Below are 25,882 nucleotides of genomic sequence, written 5' to 3'. Positions count from 1 at the left end.
CTCTGGTGTGAATTTTGATGACTACTATATTGTACGATAGTACGATAGATAGATAGATAGATAGATAGATAGATAGATAGATAGATAGATAGATAGATAGATAGATAGATAGATCTATATAGACAGACAGACAGACGGTCTTAAAGCCTCAAAATAGCCAAACACTATCCTCACGGAACGCGCTGATGACGTGTTATGTCTGCGCGAGCAGTATGCGCAGAAGTATGGAAATACATACGTTGACAGGTGATAGGCTGGTAGGACCATAGACATAATAAATACATATTTATTATGTCTATGGGTAGGATTGAACGAACATATTTTTGGTCCTGAGACTTCCACAGAAGATATGTACTTTTTTTTAAATATATATATATATATATATATAGCCTATATATTTAGACCACTTCTATAATGATTGCTATCAGGATGTGAAGAGCATAAGAAAAATAAAGCATCAACTCAATAATATAATTAAACTTCTGGTCAATCATTTGACCCATTTAATTTATTAAGACTGCCCGCAAATGTAATTTCACTATCCACCGGAAGATGGCAGTCTTACCATCTGTTACTGATAACTACTCAAAGGTAAGAGAAAACAGGCTGTTAATGAACACTTTAAAACTAAATTTCTACAAAATTTCACATTCATTATTTTGTCATTAAAAACTAGTTTGTAATAAAGGGGAGATCGATCTGATTTAATTATAATAATTAATAATTAATTAATATTGCATTATGCTTGCCGCCTTAAACTTTTAACGTGAAAAAACTTTTTTGACCCACCCGGTCACTAACTTGGCTAATCCAAGTAAACAGAGTGTGTGCGTTCCAGTCCCAGGTTCCAGGGCCAAAGTAAGTGCGTCACCAAGTGTCCTTGTTTCACAGCATTGCTGAAAGCAGCCTGTAGGAAGCTGTGCCAGGCCAGGTTCCTGAGCACCAGTGCCAGCCTTGCCCAGAGAGACCCTCTCCGAGTGTGGCACAGGAATAGGTGCATGGAGCGGTCGCCACCTGCTCAGAGGATTAGCCAAAACCACACCAGAGACCCTCCATAACACCAATTGCTTTCACAAACACATATTTTTTGCTGTGAACACCGAAGGAATTGTGTCTTTGACTTCACATTCACTGTACTTTTAATAATGCAATTTCCAACGAGTTTTGCTTTCTCATTTTTTACATCTAAGCTGTATTGAACATGTTGTGTGCCTTAAAATTTGAGTTTTTAAAGGATATATTACAGTGAGATATCAAACTATTTCCCCCAATAGTTTTACTTGGAAATATTAGGTAAACAGTATCATATGACAAACAGACTGTAAGAAAAAAATCCCTAGAAAAATGTCCTGCCAGAAAATTACCAGTACCTTTGTTTATGGACTCAACTCTACTTTACCACTCTCAACTTCAACTCTAAAACACAACACACTAGAGTGCTGCAGTTGTGATGTATTTTTGTAGGCCAACTCAGAAATTTGCTTCACAGTCTACAAAAACTCAATAGGTTTTTTCCATTGGCTTTTTAGATTATTGCAGAATATAAGATCTGTGGGCAACAAGAGTTTATGATTCTTACATTTTTTGTTCATTTTTTGTTCACAAATGAAAATTATTAATAAACTCTTATGAGTTTTGAAGCCTAAACACAATCAGCAGAAGTAAAAAGCTAAACGTAGGCTATAAATGAACTACACCACTGTCACGAGTATAGTTTTCAAGAGTGTGATTATAAACAATGAGGATATAAAAGCGGATTAGTGAGTAGATTAATTTTCCTTTTTGGGCGTTTAATGGCCTAACAACTTCTGTAGTCCCATTTAGTAAAAGCTTTTAAAAAAAAAAATCATGATTTGATTGGGGGGTATTAGAGTGTATTACTAATATATCTTAAGTTGTAGTATAAAATGTGAAAATATTTTGTGCTTGTGTTCACCACAGACTTTATTTCAGGCATTTAACCAAAAACAGCTTCAAAAATGCTAACTTGTTTCTGAGTTTCGGCCTTCAAAAATACATTATCCGAAGCACTCCAATTTTAAACACCTGTGAAAAATCAACAGAAAATTCCTTGATATTAACATCATACATTGGGCCATGTTTTAACAGACTTTTCTCAGAATGATTTATTTATTAACAATAGTAAGCTAAAAGCTAAGCTCTCTTCTCATTAGGAGAGCTACATTGTTGATGGCACAAACACTTGCATGACAAACCAAAGGGCAGCGTTCGTTTTTTTTTGGGTTTTTTTGCAGCGTTCCATGTAAAACATACCCAGATTCCGCTGCAAGAGGCTGTGTTTGTTTGTGTGGGATTGCAGTCAAGCCTTAATTGAGGAGATGAAATATGTGGTGACACTTTTAGAGAGGGACGAGAGCGCTTGTTTGTGCTGCTGGGATAGAAGGAAACACATAGGTAGCGGACAGATGGAGGGATGAATAGATATGTATGCGAATGGAATAGACAGATGGATCTAGAACAAGCACACAAACGTGAACACAATCCTGCCTGTCGTAAACAAGAATGTGTCTTCCTCTTCTATATGTATACTTGTCATTGCATTAGATAGAAAATGTCACTTGGTTTTGTAATCACATGCAATGATCACAGACACACACACATATACCAAAAGCATTACAAGTCAGTTGCGTTATAATCTTTTTTTATTTATTTATATCCAACAATGGCTTATAGGCCTGGGTATTGCAACAGTGATTGCTTCAGTTAAGGCATGTTAATATACATTTGTCCAATCACAGGACAGGAGAAGGGTGTTAATTTTTAGTCTTCAGCCCTATTGGGCAGGAGACCCCTGTGCCGCCCAGCCCGCAGTAGCCATTGGGGTTCTTGCTGAGGTACTGCTGGTGATAGTCTTCTGCATAGTAGAACTCCTTGGTCATTGTTATTTCTGTGGTGATGGCTCCGAAACCCTCTTCAGTCAGCACCTGTCAACAGAAAGGCCATTTATGATGGATACTGTATACAGTGACAGTGAGCGTTTAACCTGATGAGATCTGTGTTTTTGCTTCTGAATTAGAAAAAAGCAGTAGAATGAAATGTAAACCAAGTATTTTTAAGTTAATTTATGTTAAATGTTAAAGATTTCTTTGACCAAAAAAGAAAAAAAAAATATCGTAATTTTGTTTTTCCATTACCATTATCCACCCTTTCTCTGTTTACTACCCTTAGTTATAAACAGGCAATTTTTTTACCTGATCTTTAAGATTTTTTATATGTATTACAGTGCTGTGGAAAAGTTTAGGTTCTGAGTTTTTTTAAAAAGAAATTAATACTTTAATTCAGCAAGGGTACATTAAAGGATTAGTTCACCCCAAAATGAACATTTCCTAATAATTTACTCACCCCAATGCCATCCAAGATATCCATGTCTTTCTTTCCTCAGTGGGAGAGAAATTATGTTTTTTGAGGAAAACATTTCTGGATTTTTCTTCTAACAATGGACTTCATTGGTTACCATCGTTTTTAAGTCCAAATCAATGCAGTTTCAAAAGTCTTTGAAGTGTTTAAACGGGCTGTACTTTATAGACTTTTTACCTTCAATAGTTCGGATTGAGCTGATCAACAAACGGACAGGGAACTACGTCATCACATTGAAAGGTCGCGCCGGCGCCAGCGGAAGTACCGCCCCACTGTTTACAATGCGACCGTACGTAGGAGGATAGTTCAAATAGTATTGTTTGCTATTATATATATAGTAATAGTATTCAGTGAATATGAATATGAATAGTATATGAATAACATTCTGATGAATATGAATAGTAGTTCAAATAGTATTGCCGGCGCCGGCGTGACCTTTCAACGTGATGACCTCTCCCACTGAGGAAAGAAAGACATGGATATCTTGGATGGCATTGGGGTGAGTAAATTATTAGGAAATTTTCATTTTGGGGTGAACTAATGCTTTAAATTGCTCAAAAGTGGCAGTAAAGACATTTAAAATGCTGTTCTTTTGACCTTTCTAATTCACCACAGAATCCTGAAAAAAAACCTGATGTTTTTTCAACAAAAAAAACAACTTTTTTCAACATGAATGATTTCTCGAGGATCATGTGACACTGAAAACTGGAGCAATTCAGATTTGACATCACAGTATTAAATTAAAATTTTTATTTGTTAATTTATTTGTTTGTTTAAAACAGTAATTTTAATTTGTTTTACTGTATTTTTTTTTTGATCAAAGCCTTGGTGAGCATAAGAAACTTCTTTCAAAAACATGAACATATCGTACAGACCTCAAACTTCTAAACGACAGTACATAAATAATTTATTAATATTTATTCAAATTTATTAATAAATAATATCTGTTAGGATTTGCTATATTGCTCTGTGATGTTTAATCCTGGAGTTTTCTTCCAGGCCCACGTAGACCCTTTGTGAAGCAGTACAGCATTCATTTAGTGAGAGACACAGAAAAAGGGAGTAATGGGGATTTCTAAATTTATAAGTACGGGCAGATGTTCACTTCTCCTTCCAGATGTTCAGAGTAGTCCGTTAGGAGGATTATGGGAAGGATGAGTACCCTGCACTCCTAATGCCTGAGGCCAAGCACACACTCCCAATGATCCCTGCAGCATCCACACACGACTGGTGCATGGTGTTCATATTGATTTAGTCTTTCTCTCTCGGTGAGAGCTTGATTGTTTGGGGTTGATGAGAGACAGCATTGGGCATTGTGGTGTTTGTGAATCTAAGAGATCACTGCATATGATTACCTTTCTATAACCCACCTTTTACCAGTAGACAGTTCGACATCTGAAGATAATAAGACAGATGCTGAAATCTGATCGGAGCAGCTACATTATTTGTAAATGTAATCATTTATGTAATAAATGTAATTATTAAATAAAAGTTTTTATGATTTAATTAATACAAACAACATGTATTTGTAGGCCTTCAGAACTGCCTTAATTAATTAGGAGCTGAAAACATTCCTCAGAGATTTTGGTGAAAGCATGATGTGAATCTCCCGCTCCAGCACATCCCAAAGGTGCTCTACTGGATTGAGATCTGGTGACTGTGGAGGCCATTTGAGTGTAGTGAACTCACTGTCATGTTCAAGAAACCAGTTTAAGATGATTTGGTGCATTATCCTGCTGGAAGAAGCCATCAGAAGATGTGAACACTGTGGACATAGTCAGCAATAGTACAGTACTCAATTGGTACTAAGGGGCCCAAAGTGTGCCAAGAAAATATCCCTCGCACCATTACACCACCAGCAGCCTGAACTGTTGATACAAGGCAGGATGGATCCATGCTTTCATGTTGTTTACACCAAATTCTGACTCGACCATCTGAAAGTCACAGCAGAAATCGAGACTCATCAGACCAGGCAACGTTTTTCCAATCTTCTATTGTCCAATTTTAGTGAGCCTATGCAAGTTGTAGACTCAGTTTCCTGTTCTCATCTGACAGAAGTGTCACCGGTGTGTTTTTTGCTGCTGTAGCTCTTCTGCTTCAAGATTTGACGTGTTGTGCGTTCAGAGATGCTCTTCTGCAGACCTCAGTGTTGTAACGAGTGGCTATTTGAGTGACTGTTGCCTTTCTATCAGCTCAAACCAGTCTGGCCATTCTCCTCTGACCTCAGGCATCAACAAGGCATTTTCATCCACAGATCTGCCACTCACTGGATATTTTCTTCTTTCAGACCATTCTCTGTAAACCCTAGAGATGGTTGTTTGTGAAAATCCCAGTAGATAAGCAGTTTCTGAATACTGAATACACCAACAACCATGCCATGTTCAATCACTTAAATCACATTTCTTCCCCAATCTGATGCTCAGTTTGAACTTCAGAAGATCATCTTGACCATGTCTACATGCCTTAAGACTGGCTGATTAGATCAGTTGAACAGGTGTACCTAATAAAGTGGCCAGTGAGTGTTTTATTGTGCTTTTGCCAGCATTAACAAAAGCTCCACTTTGCTTTGTACCCAACAACATCCTTTGTAAAACAACTGTAACACAGTTGGCTTATTGCTTGAGTCCTCTGCCTTTCTAAACCTTGTTAGTTTGTTTAAAATATAAAAAAGTGTGTGTGCTTTTTCTACCTTTCTCAATTTTTGACACTGTGACACCTGAAACGATTTAGTGCAGAATAACACACTGAAAAAGCGTCATTCACATAGTTTTAAAACAAGTAAAAGGTTTTTGAAAACTGAGTTTTGCTTGCTATAGCGTTCAGCAACTTTTTCTGTCACCAACCTTTCGCATTCTTTAACCTCTTTCTCTCCATCTCTGCGTCTCAGTGCCTGTGTGAGAGTGAGGGTTGATTCTGTGAAGAAACCTGCCAACTACCACATTTTGCTGACCATCTGGCAAGAAGCAGTTATGCACCTGTTAGGAGCAGCTGCAGGAGACGGGAGCTAGGTACAGACATATCATCTCTCTCTCTGTCTCGCTGTCTTTTTATAAAGTCCTCGCAAAACCTGTACATCCACCCATCCATCAGGTGCCCTAAGGGGCCACAGGGAGCTCCGCCAGAGAAGACAAATTAATAAAGGTTCAACTGGAAGGCATGTGGGCAAAATGTGCCTGCTTTCACAAGATGAAACATTTCATCCTGTGCAGAAAATTGAGGTTGCCACAATGTCACGGAATTTGAAGAAAACACTTAAAATTTTCAAAATTGAGACCTGCTGCCAAGACCAACATGCTTTTCCATGCTGGCCCAGGCTGAATTATTCTAGTCAGAAAAAAAAGATTTGGTGATTTGAGGTTAAATCTTATAGTTAACTTAGTTAAGAAGCTTAGTGGGGACACTAGCACTCCACCAGCATTAAAAACACCATTTTTTAAATTGATTATTTTCTAAAAAAGAAACTAATTTCTAATTTAGACTAGTAAAATCGTGACAATAATTTAAAATCTTCTTAAGGAAACTTCGCATCAATGCAATTTCTTTCTGCATGTAACAACAACGTACACAGTGGTGCACACCATGATATCCAATTCGTGAATTTTTACAAATACTAATAGATTTCTTTATAGATAAAATGTGCATATTACATTTTTAATACATTATAAACTAAAAATAAGCAATAGTATGAATTAACATTAATCTTAATTAATGTTAATTTATCAAAAGATTCTTCTATTCGCAACTACATGTCAACTAACTCTCAGAGTATTTGTCTTCTAGTTTGTCAAGAGATTTAAAGCTGCGTTTTTGAAGAGTGTGTACATGCTTTAGTATGTAAGAAAGAAAGACACTATGATTGAATCTGGAAATAAAGCAAAATAACCGAGAAAAAAGTTATTATTCCACCACCTGCGTGACATCATTGACAAATTTGCTTTTTTTTCTCCAGTCTAAACACTACCGGCATTTGTTTGAATGTTGAGCCGCAGCTCATTGGCCACTGATGCAACAGCAACCAATCAGCTGCGCTATGTAGATGCATGGTAATGGATGGCAATGTATTTGGTCTTGTCGGAATAGATCTGCTACGCTGCTGTGAGTATGTAAGGCATGTTGCTGCTGCACATGTAACATACATTAGATAAACCCCCAACAAAGCAAGAGAAAAGTGCAAAGCCCTCCCCCACACAAAAATCTTTCCAGATAGTTAAAGGCTGTACAGCCAATGCCACAATTGCTCAGCTTTTCCCAGTCGCTCTAGATTTTTGAGTTTGGAGCACAGTTGTGCAACAGCTGAAAGAGACCATAGCTATACATTTGTAAAGCACTTTTCACCCTGCACAGATGCACAGGTTAATGGAAGAAATAGACAATACAACCATACACGTACTGCTGAGTGAGAAAGCAAGCTGCTGCATAGGCAGATATGCATATATGTGACCCTGGACCACAAAACCAGTCACATGGGTCCATTTTTTGAAATTGAGATTTATACATAACCTGAAAGCTGAATAAATAAGCTTTCCATTGATGTATGGTTTGCTAGGATAGGATAATATTTGGTCGAGATACGACTATTTAAAAATCTGGAATCTGAGGGTGCAAAAAAATCTAAATATTGAGAAAATCTCCTTTAAAGTCGTCCATTTATGTTCACGACTGTGCAGCATTCACTCACAAAAATAAATGTTTTATATATTTACGGTAGGAAATTTACAAAATATCTTCATGGATCATGATCTTTACTTAATAACCTAATGATTTTTGGCATAAAAGAAAAATCGATAATTTTGACCCATACAATGTATTGTTGGCTATTGCCACAAATATACCCGTGCGACTTATGACTGGTTTTGTGGTCCAGGGTCACATATTTGTATATATGAACATAGACAGAACGATTGGACAAAACACAACTTGGTTGACCTTGCTACCTTGCTTGACTGACTTAACACTAGTGGCCTATGACTATGTGTGCCTGGGGTACCTTGCCGACTGGCTTAACACTGGTGATCTATATGACCATGTGTGCCTGGGCTACCTTGCCGAATGGCTTAGCTCTGGAAACGTGCACTATGTGTTCTCAGTAACAATATATATACACGTTACAAGCTGATAGATATAAAAACCCAGCAACCACCTGATCAAGTATCATAATTAAATAATTTGATGTATCATTGACATAACCTTATACTCTTACTGTACGTTCACACCGCCGCCGACTTGAGTTTCCAAAGTTACCGAAAGTCATTAATTTTCAATGGAAGCTGGCTTCTCTCAGCTGCAAGGAGCGTCAAATCCATCGGCGTCACGTTTTGAGCGACCAAAAGTAGCTCAACTTAATGGTAATGAGCTATGACGCGGTTCAGCGGCAAAACGCCAGCAACCAATCGGAATATAGACGTCCTTCGCGCTGGCTGATTCTGGAGAAAAGCTATTGTGTTGATAAAGAAAGACAGAGAGTGCTCTGACGCTGTGTGCAGCTGAAATCAACCGCACACATTAGCATAGCTAATGAAAACATTGCCCTGAAAATAATGAACTCGTCATTAGAGTTATGAGGCTAAACATGGTAACCCCGTTGAAAGCGTGAACGCTTATTTCAATTTAACCTTTTCTCATATCGGTAGCTTAGACAGCGTATCCTCACAGCAATTGCCAACAATAGGCCGCTTGCTGTGGCATAAACACAATTGCGTAAACACTGCAGCTAATATGCGTAGTTAATTACTCGACAAGACTGTTAACAACACTTAGATTAAATTGTTATGATGCTCATTTAGGAATTAATAAGTAAACCACACAATGTGTACAAAGATATGGAGTGAAAGAGTGTTTCACTTATCTTAAATGTTGATTTCAGATGCTTTCTGATAGGGCGCTGGAGAGTGCTAACAGCAACACTACCGGTATTTGTTCGAATGTTGAGCCACAGCTCATTGGCCGCTGATGCAATCAGCTGTGCTATGTAGATGACGATGCCATCGCTACCAAATGAGTAAGGACCCATCAGCCTGCGACATCTAGAGTTTTATGCCAGAACTAGGTAAATAGTAGAATGTCAAAAGCGGACAATCGAAATATACAGTGAGGAAAATAAGTATTTGAACACCCTGCTATTTTGCAAGTTCTCCCACTTGGAAATCATGGAGGGGTCTGAAATTGTCATCGTAGGTGCATGTCAACTGTGAGAGACATATACAGCTGCAAATAAGTATTTGAACACCTGTCTATCAGCTAGAATTCTGACCCTCAAAGACCTGTTAGTCTGCCTTTAAAATGTCCACCTCCACTCCATTTATTATCCTAAATTAGATGCACCTGTTTGAGGTCGTTAGCTGCATAAAGACACCTGTCCACCCCATACAATCAGTAAGAATCCAACTACTAACATGGCCAAGACCAAAGAGCTGTCCAAAGACACTAGAGACAAAATTGTACACCTCCACAAGGCTGGAAAGGGCTACGGGGAAATTGCCAAGCAGCTTGGTGAAAAAAGGTCCACTGTTGGAGCAATCATTAGAAAATGGAAGAAGCTAAACATGACTGTCAATCTCCCTCGGACTGGGGCTCCATGCAAGATCTCACCTCGTGGGGTCTCAATGATCCTAAGAAAGGTGAGAAATCAGCCCAGAACTACACGGGAGGAGCTGGTCAATGACCTGAAAAGAGCTGGGACCACCGTTTCCAAGGTTACTGTTGGTAATACACTAAGACGTCATGGTTTGAAATCATGCATGGCACGGAAGGTTCCCCTGCTTAAACCAGCACATGTCAAGGCCCGTCTTAAGTTTGCCAATGACCATTTGGATGATCCAGAGGAGTCATGGGAGCATTGAAGATGGGTCGAGGCTGGGTCTTCCAACATGACAATGACCCGAAGCACACAGCCAGGATAACCAAGGAGTGGCTCTGTAAGAAGCATATCAAGGTTCTGGCGTGGCCTAGCCAGTCTCCAGACCTAAACCCAATAGAGAATCTTTGGAGGGAGCTCAAACTCCGTGTTTCTCAGCGACAGCCCAGAAACCTGACTGATCTAGAGAAGATCTGTGTGGAGGAGTGGGCCAAAATCCCTCCTGCAGTGTGTGCAAACCTGGTGAAAAACTACAGGAAACGTTTGACCTCTGTAATTGCAAACAAAGGCTACTGTACCAAATATTAACATTGATTTTCTCAGGTGTTCAAATACTTATTTGCAGCTATATCATACAAATAAATAGTTAAAAAATCATACATTGTGATTTCTGGATTTTTTTTTTTTAGATTATGTCTCTCACAGTGGACATGCACCTACGATGACAATTTCAGACCCCTCCATGATTTCTAAGTGGGAGAACTTGCAAAATAGCAGGGTGTTCAAATACTTATTTTCCTCACTGTAGATGTTCTTTAAAATTGAGTCAAGATCCCTAAGGTTCTAGATAGAACCCTACTGAACGTATATTCAATAAAATCACATTGCTTATATAAAAATCCTCTTTGCATGTGTCCAGCTGCTGCTAGCGAGACACTTCTTTTTAGTTTTTGCTGTGTCCTTTTTTGAGTCAGTAAACCCATCTGACATGTCTTTCACACTGGCTAAATAACTCAGCACAAGTAGGCTACTCCAGGCCTGTACCATCAACCGCCACTCTCAGTGCCAACCAGCAGCTGGCCAAACTGGCATGGGCAGAAAGCAACAAATCCCAGCATTCTGATGCCCTGTGCAGGGTCAGGCTCCACCGTCAACATACCAGTTACCAGCTCCCACTCCAACACATGTGCAGCTATTAGCTGGAACAGTCACCAAGAAGACAGCGTAGCACAGTTCTGTGCTATCAGGGAGAAGGGGGATATGACCAATTCACTGTTAATTGCATATCAAGTTGTCGATTTCTACCTTTTGGATCACAGATATGGACAGCTGAACCAAGAACATTGCTGAAAACAGACCAGAGCTATGAGCCAAGAGACTGTAATTATGAAGAATGTTAAGATGCATTTAATTTATCAGGTTCATATAGGAAACAGGAAGTATTATTACACTCATTCTGGAATACTAGATTCTGATTGGTCTATCGGGGTATTGAGCAGTCCAACATTTTGTATGATGACCGCTGTATTGTATACAGTATTTTGATAGTTATCCATGGCAATGTGGCAGTGTTACTGTTGAAAAGTTTTGGAGCAGGAAGATTTTTTAAAATACATAATATTTCAGCAAGGACATATTCAGTTTTTGAGCTAGGGTGAATTAAATTGAGCAAAAGTGGCAGTGAATACAAAAGTAAAAAAAAAAAAAAAAGATGTTCTTATGAACTTTCTATTCATCAAGGAATCCTGAATGTTTTTTAAATCAAGGTTTCTACAAAAATATTAAGCAGCACAACTGTTTTCAACATTGAAATGTTTCTTGAGCACCAAATCAGCATAGAATGATTTCTGAAGGATACTGCTATACTGCTGATACTTTATACTGCTGAAGTAATAATCCAAATCAGTCTTCAACTAGCTACATATTTTAAAGCGTCAATTTTTGGTATCGACCAGCAACAGCATTAGCATCTGTCATTTCCAACACACTTTAATCAAACGTGATCTCGCCCACACTGTATAGTACGGATAGGAAGCGAACTGGGATGCAGCTACTGTTAGAGCTCAGGTTTGTTTGTGCTATTGTTTACCTTCATTCCTTTGTCTGTAGAGATTTTACTGAGCTTTATGTGGCTTTGATGTGGAGAACAACATTCAAATTAGCTCGCGGAACGCAACTATTTAATTCCTTGAAGAGGATTCATGTTTTATAGCAGCTGAGCACAAGGAATGTAAATAATGTCCTGTTCTTTGATTTGAAACTGCTGGGAGGCGAATGAATAAATAGCAACGAGATGTTGCCCGGTTTATTCTATTTATCCTTTTGTTTCAGCCTGACTCTAGCCTACAATTGAACTCCAATCCTCAGTCTGGCTCAGGGTCTCTGCTCTGTCTTTATTGTTCACCTCATCCTTTTGTCCTTGAGCTCGAAGTGGCCTTGATGTCGAGACGGCCATTCAAAACCAGCAAATCATTTCATTCTCTGAGGAAGAGTCATTTTTATATGAATCAAACCTGGAACAAATCACAGGCAGAAAACGTTGAATGCTTTGACATATGATGAGTGGGAATCATATAGTGAGGTAAACAAAGTTATTCAACCAAGTCAATTTAGTCTTTAATTCCTGTATTTTAATAAAACAAAGAACAAATTGCTCACATTATATTTAATGAACCTAAACAGACTAGTGTTGATTTAGTGTCATTTAGATACTATTCTAGTTTTTAGTAATATTAGAGTTTTTATATATTTATATTGTATCTTTTTTTCTTTAAAATATGTCTATATTGTATTAGTTTCAGTTTTAGTTATTTTAGGACATAAAATTAAATTAGGCCTAAATTAAGTTTAAATTGAATTAATTTTGTATATTTTATTTTATTTCAGTTAACGTTAAGGCAGTTTCACTTGATGGTCACTCAATTTATAATAATTATGATAAGAACTTTATTTTATATAGCGTTTTTGAAAGTTGCTATATATATATATATATATATATATAGCATATCCTATAGATATAGCATATCCTATAGGACATTCCATCCTATGGAAAAAATAAATCTTATTTATATTACATTATTTAAATAAATAAATAAAATGTAAGTTTTCTTTATCATTTCATGAAAATATATATATTTATATTCTACTCTGTATTATATTCTATTCTGTGGTTCTACGGTCTACTAATCCACATCATCTTTTATTTCTTTCCACATGTATATGCAATTTTACCAACACTAACATTATAATTATAAGAGTTAATGTTTTAACCAATGGATTTCCACGGAAAATAAAGCTCACCATTGTGGAAGTCAAGCACTGATCTCAGTCTTTTTAGTGAATATTCGCAGATGACGTGCAGCTTTGATTTTTCCAGTGTAGACAGCCTGAAAACAGTTATGATGCGTCATCAGACACGTCCAGTGTGGACACAGCATACGTTTTCTTTCTTTAGCAGGGCTTGTCTGTAAGATAGATCTACTTCAATCAGCAGACACAAAGAGAGAAAGCGACACTGGCTGGATGAGTGTTTCTCTCTGCGTGTCAGTTCTATCTTTTATTCATTTGTCCACTTATTCAATCAGATCTTCATTATGCCACATGCCTCCCGTGGTCAGGGGTCACTTTAACTCCAGGGACCATGCGGTTCACCCCACCCATGAGTGATGCTCAAGTCATGCGGCTTCAGAAAGGGGGTCGTAAGCCTACAGGGACCCAGAGTCCTCCAGAACAAAGAAGCTAGACAAACACGATCCGCTGACAAACGCACAGGGCCAGATTCAAATGACCTCATGCACAGCCTGTTTAGTTCAAAGTATAAAGACAAAGACCTTTAGATTCACTTTGAGGGACACAGTGATGGATGATGTCAGTTCCTTTAACTGGAAAGACAATCCATGATAAAATGAAAACTGTAATGACCCTTATTTTGGTTCTGCATGTACTCAATTGAAGTTTATATTTTATATGAATCTCAGAATGCAAAAAGGATTTAGAAAAGAATAAATAAATACAAAAAAAAAATAATGCTATTAAAATTAGGACATCAAACAAAAGCATTTGAGACATGAGGCCCTGCGCTCCGGATGCTAAAATATCTCTGAATCCCTCAAAATTGCATGAGTGAAATGATTACGGAGTCATCTCTGAAACATGTAGTGGAGTAGGTGGTGTAGTGCTGAGCTGTTTGGTGACATGTTTCTGTGTTTTGTTTGCACGCTGCTAAATGCATAAAATTCAGACTAATTAATTTGCGTGTCAGACAGAGCAGTCATTAGGTATGCAAATACCTGCATGTCCTGGTTAAGGGAAAAAATGTGAGAGTCAGAGATAAGGAGCCTATTTTTTTATTTTTATTTTGGTGGAGCAATTTCATACTGCAGAAGGATAACTGTAAAATTAGAGAGCAGGAAAAAGCTATGTGTCATAAAGCTAGCATCGCATTAGCAAGAGGAATATTTGAGGCAAAGATTAAACACTTTTAAAGGTGACACAAAAAAAATTAACCCTTTAAAGGATAAAAGTTCACTTGGTAATGCTGTTATCTTTTACAGTGGAAAATAAAGGCATAAATCTCTAACGAAACATCATGCAACTCTTTTTTTTATGGTGACCATAAGAAAATTAAAAAAATCAAGAAATGCACCATATAGTGGTACACAATATGCCCAATAAACCACACTTAAAATGTATTCTCAATGACAAAATAAGCAGTGTTATAAAGAATACACAACTAATTGTCTAGCACAGATTCTAGGTGGAGGTTTTAAGGTTAAAAGTGTTTTTGTGTGATTGTGCAGGGTTTGCCCTTGAGATCAGGGACTGTGTCTTTGAGAACGCATCCGCTGGCACTGAGAACGGCATGGCTGGTGAGGAAGGTGGCACCGCTCGTTTCCTGGCAGCTCGTCGCTTCTGTCCATAATGATGTTTAGGGCTATGTGCTCGCCGGTGCCAAAAATCTGTTCTATACCATTTGTTGAGGTCTCTTGAGGATATCATCATGAAGGAAAATGAAACCTGGATTGTCTGCAGCCGCTAGAAGTATGACAAGGGGAGGAAATGGGACGGGAGGATCAGTGGTCAGATGGTAAGCAGGGAAAGCGAACCAATAAAGACAGCCAGCTTTCTGATCTGGAAACAGTAGTTCTGGTGGGCATAAATCTGCTCTGATGCTTTGGGTTTGTGGGGGTTTAATTATGCTTCAGATGACACAGACGTAAATAATCATACAGTTTCTCTGGTCGTTTTAGAATCTTTATGAGATGCAATGTGTCAAACTATGAAGTGTGAAATACACCACGAGACGAGAAGAGAAGAGACCATCAGATGAGATGAGACTATATGATACGATACAAGGCGAGATGAGTCCTAACGAGAAGACATCATCAGATGAGATGAGATGAGACGAGACGATACAATACGAGACGAGATGTGACAAGAAGACATCATCAAATGAAATGAGATGAGACGAGACGAGACCATACAATACGAGACATGACGAGAAGACATCATAAGATAAGATGATATAATACAAGATGTGACGAGAAGACATCATGAGATGAGATTGAGACGATACGATACGAGATGTGACGAGATATCATCAGATGAAATGAGATGAGACAAGACGAAACAATACAATACGAGACATGACGAGAAGACATCATGAGATGATACGATACAAGATGTGACGAGAAGACATCATGAGATGAAATGAGATGAGACAAGATGAAACAATACAATACGAGACATGACGAGAAGACATCATGAGATAAGATGATATAATACAAGATGTGACGAGAAGACATCATGAGATGAGATTGAGACGATACGATACGAGATGTGACGAGATATCATCAGATGAAATGAGATGAGACAAGACGAAACAATACAATACGAGACATGACGAGAAGACATCATGAGATGATACGATACAAGATGTGACGAGAAGACATCATGAGATGAGACTGAGACGATACGAGATGTGACGAGAAGACATCATGAGATGAGATTGAGACGATACGAGATGTGACGAGAAGACATCATGAGATGAGATTGAGAAGATACGATGCGAGATGTGACGAGAATATATCATCAGATGAAATGAGATGAAAAAACAAGATGAAACAATACAATACAATATGAGACATGACGAGAAGACATCATGAGATGAGACGATACGAGATGTGACGAGAAGACATCATGAGATGAGATTGAGACGATACGATACGATACGAGATGTGACGAGATATCATCAGATGAAATGAGATGAGACAAGACGAAACAATACAATACGAGACATGACGAGAAGACATCATGAGATGATACGATACAAGATGTGACGAGAAGACATTATGAGATGAAATGAGATGAGACAAGATGAAACAATACAATACGAGACATGACGAGAAGACATCATGAGATGAGACGAAACAAGATGTGACGAGAAGACATCATGAGATGAGACTGAGACGATACGAGATGTGACGAGAAGACATCATGAGATGAGATTGAGAAGATACGAGATGTGACGAGAATATATCATCAGATGAAATGAGATGAGACAAGATGAAACAATACAATACAATATGAGACATGACGAGAAGACATCATGAGATGAGACGAAACAAGATGTGACGAGAAGACATCATGAGATGAGACTGAGACGATACGAGATGTGACGAGAAGACATCATGAGATGAGATTGAGAAGATACGATACGAGATGTGATGAGAATATATCATCAGATGAAATGAGATGAGACAAGATGAAACAATACAATACAATATGAGACATGACGAGAAGACATCATGAGATGAGACGATACGAGATGTGACGAGAAGACATCATGAGATGAGATTGAGAAGATACGATACGAGATGTGACGAGAAGACATCATGAGATGAGATTGAGAAGATACGATACGAGATGTGACGAGAATATATCATCAGATGAAATGAGATGAGACAAGATGAAACAATACAATACAATATGAGACATGACGAGAACACATCATGAGATGAGACGATACGAGATGTGACGAGAAGACATCATGAGATGAGACTGAGACGATACGAGATGTGACGAGAAGACATCATGAGATGAGATTGAGAAGATACGATACGAGATGTGATGAGAATATATCATCAGATGAAATGAGATGAGACAAGATGAAACAATACAATGCAATATGAGACATGACGAGAAGACATGAGATGAGACGATACGAGATGTGACGAGAAGACATCATGAGATGAGATTGAGAAGATACGATACGAGATGTGACGAGAAGACATCATGAGATGAGATTGAGAAGATACGATACGAGATGTGACGAGAATATATCATCAGATGAAATGAGATGAGAAAAGATGAAACAATACAATACAATATGAGACATGACGAGAAGACATCATGAGATGAGACGATACGAGATGTGACGAGAAGACATCATGAGATGAGACTGAGACGATACGAGATGTGACAAGAAGACATCATGAGATGAGATTGAGAAGATACGATACGAGATGTGACGAGAATATATCATCAGATGAAATGAGATGAGACAAGATGAAACAATACAATACAATATGAGACATGACGAGAAGACATCATGAGATGAGACGATACGAGATGTGACGAGAAGACATCATGAGATGAGACTGAGACGACACGAGATGTGACGAGAAGACATCATGAGATGAGATTGAGAAGATACGATACGAGATGTGATGAGAATATATCATCAGATGAAATGAGATGAAACAAGATGAAACAATACAATACAATATGAGACATGACGAGAAGACATCATGAGATGAGACGATACGAGATGTGACGAGAAGACATCATGAGATGAGATTGAGAAGATACGATACGAGATGTGACGAGAAGACATCATGAGATGAGATTGAGAAGATACGATACGAGATGTGACGAGAATATATCATCAGATGAAATGAGATGAGACAAGATGAAACAATACAATACAATATGAGACATGACGAGAAGACATCATGAGATGAGACGATACGAGATGTGACGAGAAGACATCATGAGATGAGACTGAGACGATACGAGATGTGACGAGAAGACATCATGAGATGAGATTGAGAAGATACGATACGAGATGTGACGAGAAGACATCATGAGATGAGATTGAGAAGATACGATACGAGATGTGACGAGAATATATCATCAGATGAAATGAGATGAGACAAGATGAAACAATACAATACAATATGAGACATGACGAGAAGACATCATGAGGTGAGACGAAACAAGATGTGACGAGAAGACATCATGAGATGAGACTGAGACGATACGAGATGTGACGAGAAGACATCATGAGATGAGATTGAGAAGATACGATACGAGATGTGACGAGAATATATCATCAGATGAAATGAGATGAGACAAGATGAAACAATACAATACAATATGAGACATGACGAGAAGACATCATGAGATGAGACGATACGAGATGTGACGAGAAGACATCATGAGATGAGATTGAGAAGATACGATACGAGATGTGACGAGAATATATCATCAGATGAAATGAGATGAGACAAGATGAAACAATACAATACGAGACATGATGAGAAGACATCATGAGACGAGACAATATGAGATGTGATGAGAAGACATCATCAGATGAAATGAGATGAGACAAGATGAAACAATACAATACGAGACATGACGAGAAGACATCATGAGATGAGACGATACAAGATGTGACGAGAAGACATCATGAGATGAGATTGAGACGATACGAGATGTGACGAGAAGACATCATGAGATGAGACTGAGACAATACGAGATGTGACGAGAAGATATCATCAGATGAAATGAGATGAGACAAGACGAAACAATACAATACAAGACATGATGAGAAGACATCATGAGATGAGATGATATGATACAAGATGGGACGAGAAGACATCATGAGATGAGATTGAGACGATACGAGATGTGACGAAGACATCATCAGATGAAATGAGATGAGACGAGACGAGACAATACGATACGAGACATGACGAGAAGATATCATCAGGTGAGATGAGACGAGACGAGAAAAGAGATAAAATACGATACGTGACGAGAAGAGATTAGGTGAGACGAGGCGAGATGAGACAAGATTTGATGAGAAGACATCATCAGATGAGACGAGATGATACGAGACAAGACATGACGAGAAGACAAGAAAAAACAAAGAGAAAAGCGATGGCAAACCAGGCGATTCCAGAATAAAATAAAAGAGATTCAACGACTCGCCAAGAAGGCAACAAATGAAAATGGTTAGAGAAGAGAAAGTGTGAGACAAGAACAGATAAAATAAAAAGCCCAGAATAAACGAGAAGAGAAAATTACAATGGTCAGCCGCAAGGAGCAGGAGCGAGGGCCGTGATGAGGAGCAGAGAGCGGCACATTGAGGAAGGCAGGACGCAGGAAGCAAGAGCAGCAAAGAAAGTTCAGTTTGTTACTAAAGCAATTTGAAGACAGATTTGGCCGGCAGATGGTTGGCAGCGCTGTGTTTGTTAAACCAACTGGTCGGGTACATTAGGATGTCGGGGAGCAGCATGCATTGAGTCTCCATTTAGAACAGCCACACATGGGGGAGGGGAAGAGGGGGTGCCGGCCTGGCAAGCTGGTCAGGAAATAACGGGAGCGGTCGCAGAGCGGCCGGGGGAAAAGCTAATTAGCCCACGCATGGCCCGCAGTCTCACACACACAGACACACACTCTATAATGAGACTCAGGTATGTTTGACACCTCACACAGATAGAGAGACCTAGAAAATACTGATCCAATCACCTCGGCCCCCTTCCACATCCGATTTATTCCTGTCAATCTACTGCAGTCTGATCTGGCCCAGCGTTTCTCTCGCTCGATGTGTTTCTTTTGCTTTCTCTGTCTGTTCATGTATTCGTCAAAAACATTGGCATGGGCCCCTTGATGGCAAAATATAATGGCATCGGCAAGCCTGTGTTATTATCGTTAACAAAAAAATGTAATTATGAAACACGTTGACAACAAACTGGAAAAAGTTTAAGATAAAGCACTAAATGTACTAACTGGAAAATAAAAATGAACTAAAACTAAAACTGAAATAAATTAATTAATTAATTAACTGTAAATAGTAATATTAAAAAAATTAAAAAACGCATAAAATTACAAAAAATGTAAATGAAAACTGAGAATATAAAAATGAAAGCTAATTCAAAATATTAATAAAAACTATAATAGTACATACTACTAAAATAACACTGTGACAAACTAGCGAACTGTGTAAAATTCTAAAGCACAGTTGTGTATATGTCTACAATATAATGTTTATTTGAGTCAAATAAACAATAAAAATGCTACCTATCATAAAGAAAACCAATTTTTACCGAACTGTTACCGAACATCAGACAGAATTGAGAAAACAGCAAGCATTTTTAAATAAAGCATAAGAAAAGCATCTGATCATAGCAACATGGATATGTTTGCACAAGCTCTGCAATTCGGCACTCTAGTTAAGTCACGTCACGTTTATTTATATAGCACTTCATACAATAGATTGCTTAAAATTAATCAGCTTTACCATATTAAACATGAAAAACAGTGCCTCGTTTCATCAGAAGTACAACTTAATTTTTTACTATAAAGCAGTGTGTCTCCAGTATGTTCATGTTTTCACTAGCAGACGTCTGACATCGACGGACTGAACAGCAGAAATGAACCAGAACATATTTCCAAATGAAAGAAGGCGGAGCCTCCGCGCACACCTACTTATTACGTAATCGCCACGGTCCAATAGTAGTACAAAGGTGTTTACCAGATGTAGGAAATTTTTTCGCTGTTTCGAACTCCCAAAACAAACTCTAAACAAAATTCGTTTAGACTTGATTTTATTCGAAATGACGTCACATCAGTTAGTTCATTGATTTCGCTTCAAGTATATTGGGGCCTTTATGGTGCTTTTTGGGAGCTTGGCAGCCTCGATCTTCTTCTTTTTTACATTATATTGAAAAGAGTATTCTTAAAAAATCCACCTTTTGTGTTCCCTGGAACACACAAGTTTGGAATGACATGAGGGTGAGTAAATAATGACAGAATTTTTATTTTTTGGGTGGACTGTTCCTTTAAAAATCAATTAGCCGTCCTTGGAAGGCCACATAATGAAAGTAGAAAAGCGCCACAAACACCCACTTCCGATACACGTCCTCCCTCGTAATTACAGCCCACATTATCCATGGGAGACTGGTGGTGAAGGTGCGACTGGGCTTTTACTGCGCTAGCGTGTAATAGAGTGAGGCTGCAGTCGCTAATTAAGGCCATTGTGATTTCTTGCAGACATTGATGGGGAGCTGTAATTGGTGGAGTGCAGTCAATCTCCTGGATTTTGCTCAGGGCGCACGGAGACTAGGTAAACCACAGATGTGGAGACCTCGGAGGGGAAAAACCTGTCTTTTGTTAGCCCTTAATTGAGATGCTAATAGATGGGAACATGCCACACCAAGTTCTTGAGACGTGAGGACAGAGAGAAGGAGAGAAGGTGAGAGAGAGTAAATGAGCACAAAGTCAGGGGGTGGATGGATGGAGCTCTACCCCCTGTAGATAGGACACAGTGCCCCCTTGTGGTTACTTATACCAGCATTGTAGCGAGCATTATGATGCAACCATCTCTGCCAATTAACAGCCCATAAACGAAACAAGAAGGGTAAAGCCGGAATATTCAATATCGAACAATCTGGCTGTGATCGATAAGAGCAAATCTCCTTCATTTAAACCCTGAGTGATCCTCACTCTCTGCAGTAATATGGTCTGCTCTTGGAGCAAAGTGCTGTTAGCTTATGACATTCATGTTTTGCCTTGAGAATCAGCCAAAAGATGATCTGAACAAGGACGCTAGGGTAGGTCAGTGGGGTAAAAGTGTGCTGATGTTGGTGTCGGCTAAAATGGGGGCAGATGAATTTGGTGGCATGCTTCAGCTAAAATAATACTGGTGTCTATGTGCATATGTAAAAAAATGTGACTGTAATACAAGGCTTTTTGTAGATCTGCTAAGCTAAGTAGGAAAAAAACTTGTGTTCTCATTTTGGCACTGGTCTATTATTAATATTCTTCGCTTTGAACTTTTTATCCCTATGGTGAAACTCAATGAACATTGCATGCGTGAAGGGTCTGTGGCTAATTGCATTTTGTGTAATTATGGGATGGATGGAATTGATGGTTGCTTAGCAACTAGCGGGTTAAATTCACAATGTTCAAAAATGTCAGCCGCACTACACCGTTTGAGCTAAAGACTTTAAATATTACAGAAGAGTCACTCTTCTCATGGGGAACAAATCTGCCCCAAGGACATACATTTCTGCATGAAATATTCTGTTAGAACTGTATATTTTAGAATCGTCTTCTTATGAAGCACTCGTCATCTTTGGACATGCATATAAAACCATTAATGCAACTCCATAGACTTCAAGAAAACTCAAGAAACTGGTCTTAACATCATATCAGTATTAGATGAAAGTCGCCCACACATAATACTCTATCTCAAATATAAAACATAATACATAGTCTCTATCAGGTATAAAAAAAAGTTTTTTTTTTTTTTCAATTCTAAACCTGATGTCAATAAGTCCATTTCATATAGCCTACTTCTTTACACCTACACGCTTCTGCTAATTGCTACTTGCAGCTGTATTTTATTGATTGTTTTTGGTGGAATCCAAAATGGCCGTCAAGTTCAAGACTAAAAATAGCTTAACTTAATGTGTTAAATTGTACACTGTGCCAAGTCTCCATCTGCACACACTATGACGTTCTTACTGGAGTGATGGAAAACATTCAATAAAGAACGACAATTTTTCTCCTCAGGCAACATGCTAAAACCTTAAGAAGCTAATGTCACAAGTGGGTCTCTCTATTAAACGGCTGCCTTTTCCAGTTAAAGGAGGAGATTTTTACATTTCTGCATGAACATTCCCTCATGCAGTAAGTGTTAGTGATTTGGATTTTGTGCAAAATTAAAACATTTTAAGATATGTTGGGATATAATTATGCCTTCAGAAAGGTAACAGGGTTAACAGTTTTAGTTTGATTTGACATTGCAACCCATGTGCCACCAAAGCATGCTTTTTAGAAATAGAATAAATAATGATATTTATACAAATATCCACTTTTCACAAATAAAATGTACAATCAGATAGATAGATTTTTGATCAAATAAAAGCAGCCTTGATGAGAATAAGAGACTTCTTTCAAAAACATTCAAAAATCTTATCAAAATGGTATCAACACAGTAAAAGCTGACGTTAGCTATTCCTTGTTAAGGTAATGTTACACTGAGTGAAAACCAGCACTGTTGCCCCACAACAGATACAGTTACCCTCCAAATTCCCAACATCCCCCACAGTAACACCAGGCGCTATAATCCTAAAAAAGCCACCCACAGCTTTCATTCCACCCTTGCAGACAAGATTTATGGTGACATCAAATCTTCCCTTACACAACACAGACGGGCCCCCATCCCAAGATCTGAGTCCCTCATCTACAGCGTCCCAACCAAGCCGACACCCCCCCACCCCCCCAACGCCCCCAGGTCTTCCTGATTTCTCCCTCTCCTGTCCCTCACTCATAATGGACCCAGCTGCCAGTCAGACCAGGCTTTATTAACCCCTTGTCTTCTGACACTCATTTCATTGTGGCTAGGGGTCAACAGCTGATTAGAACACCGGTGAGGCGGCACTCTACAGACAACCTTCGACCCCCGGCAGACTCTCCGTTTGGGCAGCGGGCCAATAGGAGGCAGCGCGGCCTCCCTTGTTGCCATGGAGACAGGGCCTGCCGAAGCGCAGATGGCTCAGCAGGGGGTGGAGTGGGTGGAGAGAGAAAGACAGGAGACAATGGAGGATGGAGTGAATAAGTAAGAGAGAGAAAGGGGAAATGCAGTTAGCAGGATGGCCGGTAGAAGGAGCGTATGAGTCTGCAGGTGTCTCAGAAAAGGAACACAATGAGAAATGCAGAGCCTTGTGCAGCGAAAAGCTTCTTTGACAGCATGCAGCGTTCATAAACTCCTGTCTTATTCATCTGACCAGCTAAAAGAGAGCCTCTCCTGTGGGAAACACTTGATTTAACCCTCGTTTACTGGCTATATGTTCAGAGAGGTTTATGTCTAAACATAAAACGCTTAATAGTAATTGAAATTAACCTATTTTTTCCACTCAAACAGACTACTAGATGTCACTTAACCATTTTAGTAGTGTTTAGAGTCAATTTGAGCACAGCAAACCTACATTGCAAAAATACACAATAAAGCAAATCCAATTTAACAATGACAGAACTGTACTGTTTTTTTTTTGTAGTTAATAAAAAGGCTTTTTGAACATGCTAAACAGAACATGAGGGTTAATAAGTGATCCACCATTAAAACGCAACACTACAGTATCTTACGGTAAATTCGGATGTCTTAAATGACCACTCTGCTGCAAAATCCCTTTTCTGTGAACCGTGCAACATGCCAACCTGAAAACGCTCCATTTTCCAAGGACAAAAAACATACAAGTTCTCTTCATAGCCTATTTTTATGAAACAGAAGTAATTTAGAGGGTTATAGAGTGACTCTCGTTTCCACTCACTAATAAAACCCTTGACCATGAAATTTCAGGACGAGAAAACAAAGCAATTAACATTGGAAGATTCTCTAAGCAAAAAGGCTGCTCTGTCTGAGTAAAGATAAAAAAGGCTTTTACAAAACAGAATAAAAACATTAAGGCCATCATTATTTTATTGTGAAAATTCATCCACTAGCAAATATAGTTCTTGACATGTATAATAAGGTTAATAGGTGACCTCTATGGGATAAAGCACTACAGCCAATTAGCATTTAAGAACAAAGTTGTTTTTTGCGATTTTGAAAGTAGGAAACTGAACAGAAAGTCAGATGCCAATGGTGCAGGCCATTGGGAGTCATCATCAGCTGGAGCCAGCGCTCCATGAAAAAACAAATCGCACCCTTATGCTTTTCCCACTTGGAGGCCTGCGTCCCCTATTCTCATCCCCAGGGTCCCAATACTACAGCTGCTGTCTGTAAGAATGACTGTGTGTGTTAGAAAAGAGAGACATTTCCTTCATTCGGTCACTTCAGTGGGCAGGACTCAACAGTAATGATGGTCTGATTTTCAGCCATTTTTCTATAAAAACGTTTTTTTTAAATACACATCAAAAGAATCATGTAGGCTGTTTATAACTCTTCACTCATGCCATGTACGCTCAATTTTGAACAAGCGCTGAATATCCAATATCTTTTCCTGTGATATGGTATATCTCAGCAACAGCTATATACAGTATATAAACTGTGTACATTTTATTACATAAAAAAATGCATATATAGAATGTATATTACTTTGCAAATAAAACATTACAATAATGCATTACAAGAAAATATTTCAGTCTTTCTACAATGTGTTAGTTGCCATTTCTTTGTCAATATTTGTGTGATTTTTTTTTGCGGTTGATCTCCAAATCATTAAATCGTGTCACTATTCAGTAAGAAAACTTCTTAATATGCCTTTAAAATAAGCATTTTGATTATGAACAGTGAGGACTTGTTCATATGTGAGTGTTTTCTGTGGACATCAGTGTCCAGTGAGATCCATCCTTCCTCAAGAATTAGTTGCTGAGATACCAAATGTGCCATATCACAGGAAAAGATATTGGATATTGTGTTCAGAATTAGTTCAAAATGGAGTGCTCAGCAAGAGCGAAGAGTGACTGCGCTGTTCATTTGGGCTCTTTTGATGTAGAAAAGAGAGACTGCAGAAACCTTTGGTATCAGCACAAAGGCAGCTGAGATCTGATGTGATGTGTGAAGAGAGCAAGAGAGAACACTGGGATGATGAGACAGTCAAGGTTATCTCGTCAATAGTCAAATGTGTCTAACATGAC

The 25,882-nt window shown here is 38.6% G+C and overlaps 1 protein-coding gene across 1 annotated transcript in view; it reads right to left on the bottom strand.

Moving 5' to 3' along the window:
* Positions 1-2,645: 2,645 nt before the first annotated feature.
* The window catches only part of msraa (methionine sulfoxide reductase Aa), a 73,220-nt gene continuing 49,983 nt past the window's right edge, over positions 2,646-25,882 (bottom strand). The window contains exon 6 of the mRNA XM_084090700.1: positions 2,646-2,945. Within this exon, the coding sequence (XP_083946826.1) occupies positions 2,775-2,945 (171 nt within the window). The 3' untranslated portion in view covers positions 2,646-2,774. The remainder of the gene's footprint in view (positions 2,946-25,882) is intronic.

Source organism: Abramis brama (assembly GCF_963993115.1).
Source record: "Abramis brama genome assembly, chromosome: 18".
Classification (NCBI taxonomy): domain Eukaryota; kingdom Metazoa; phylum Chordata; class Actinopteri; order Cypriniformes; family Leuciscidae; genus Abramis; species Abramis brama.
The sequence above is the reverse complement of the archived record's forward strand: the minus strand, read 5'-3'. Positions and strand labels throughout refer to the sequence as shown.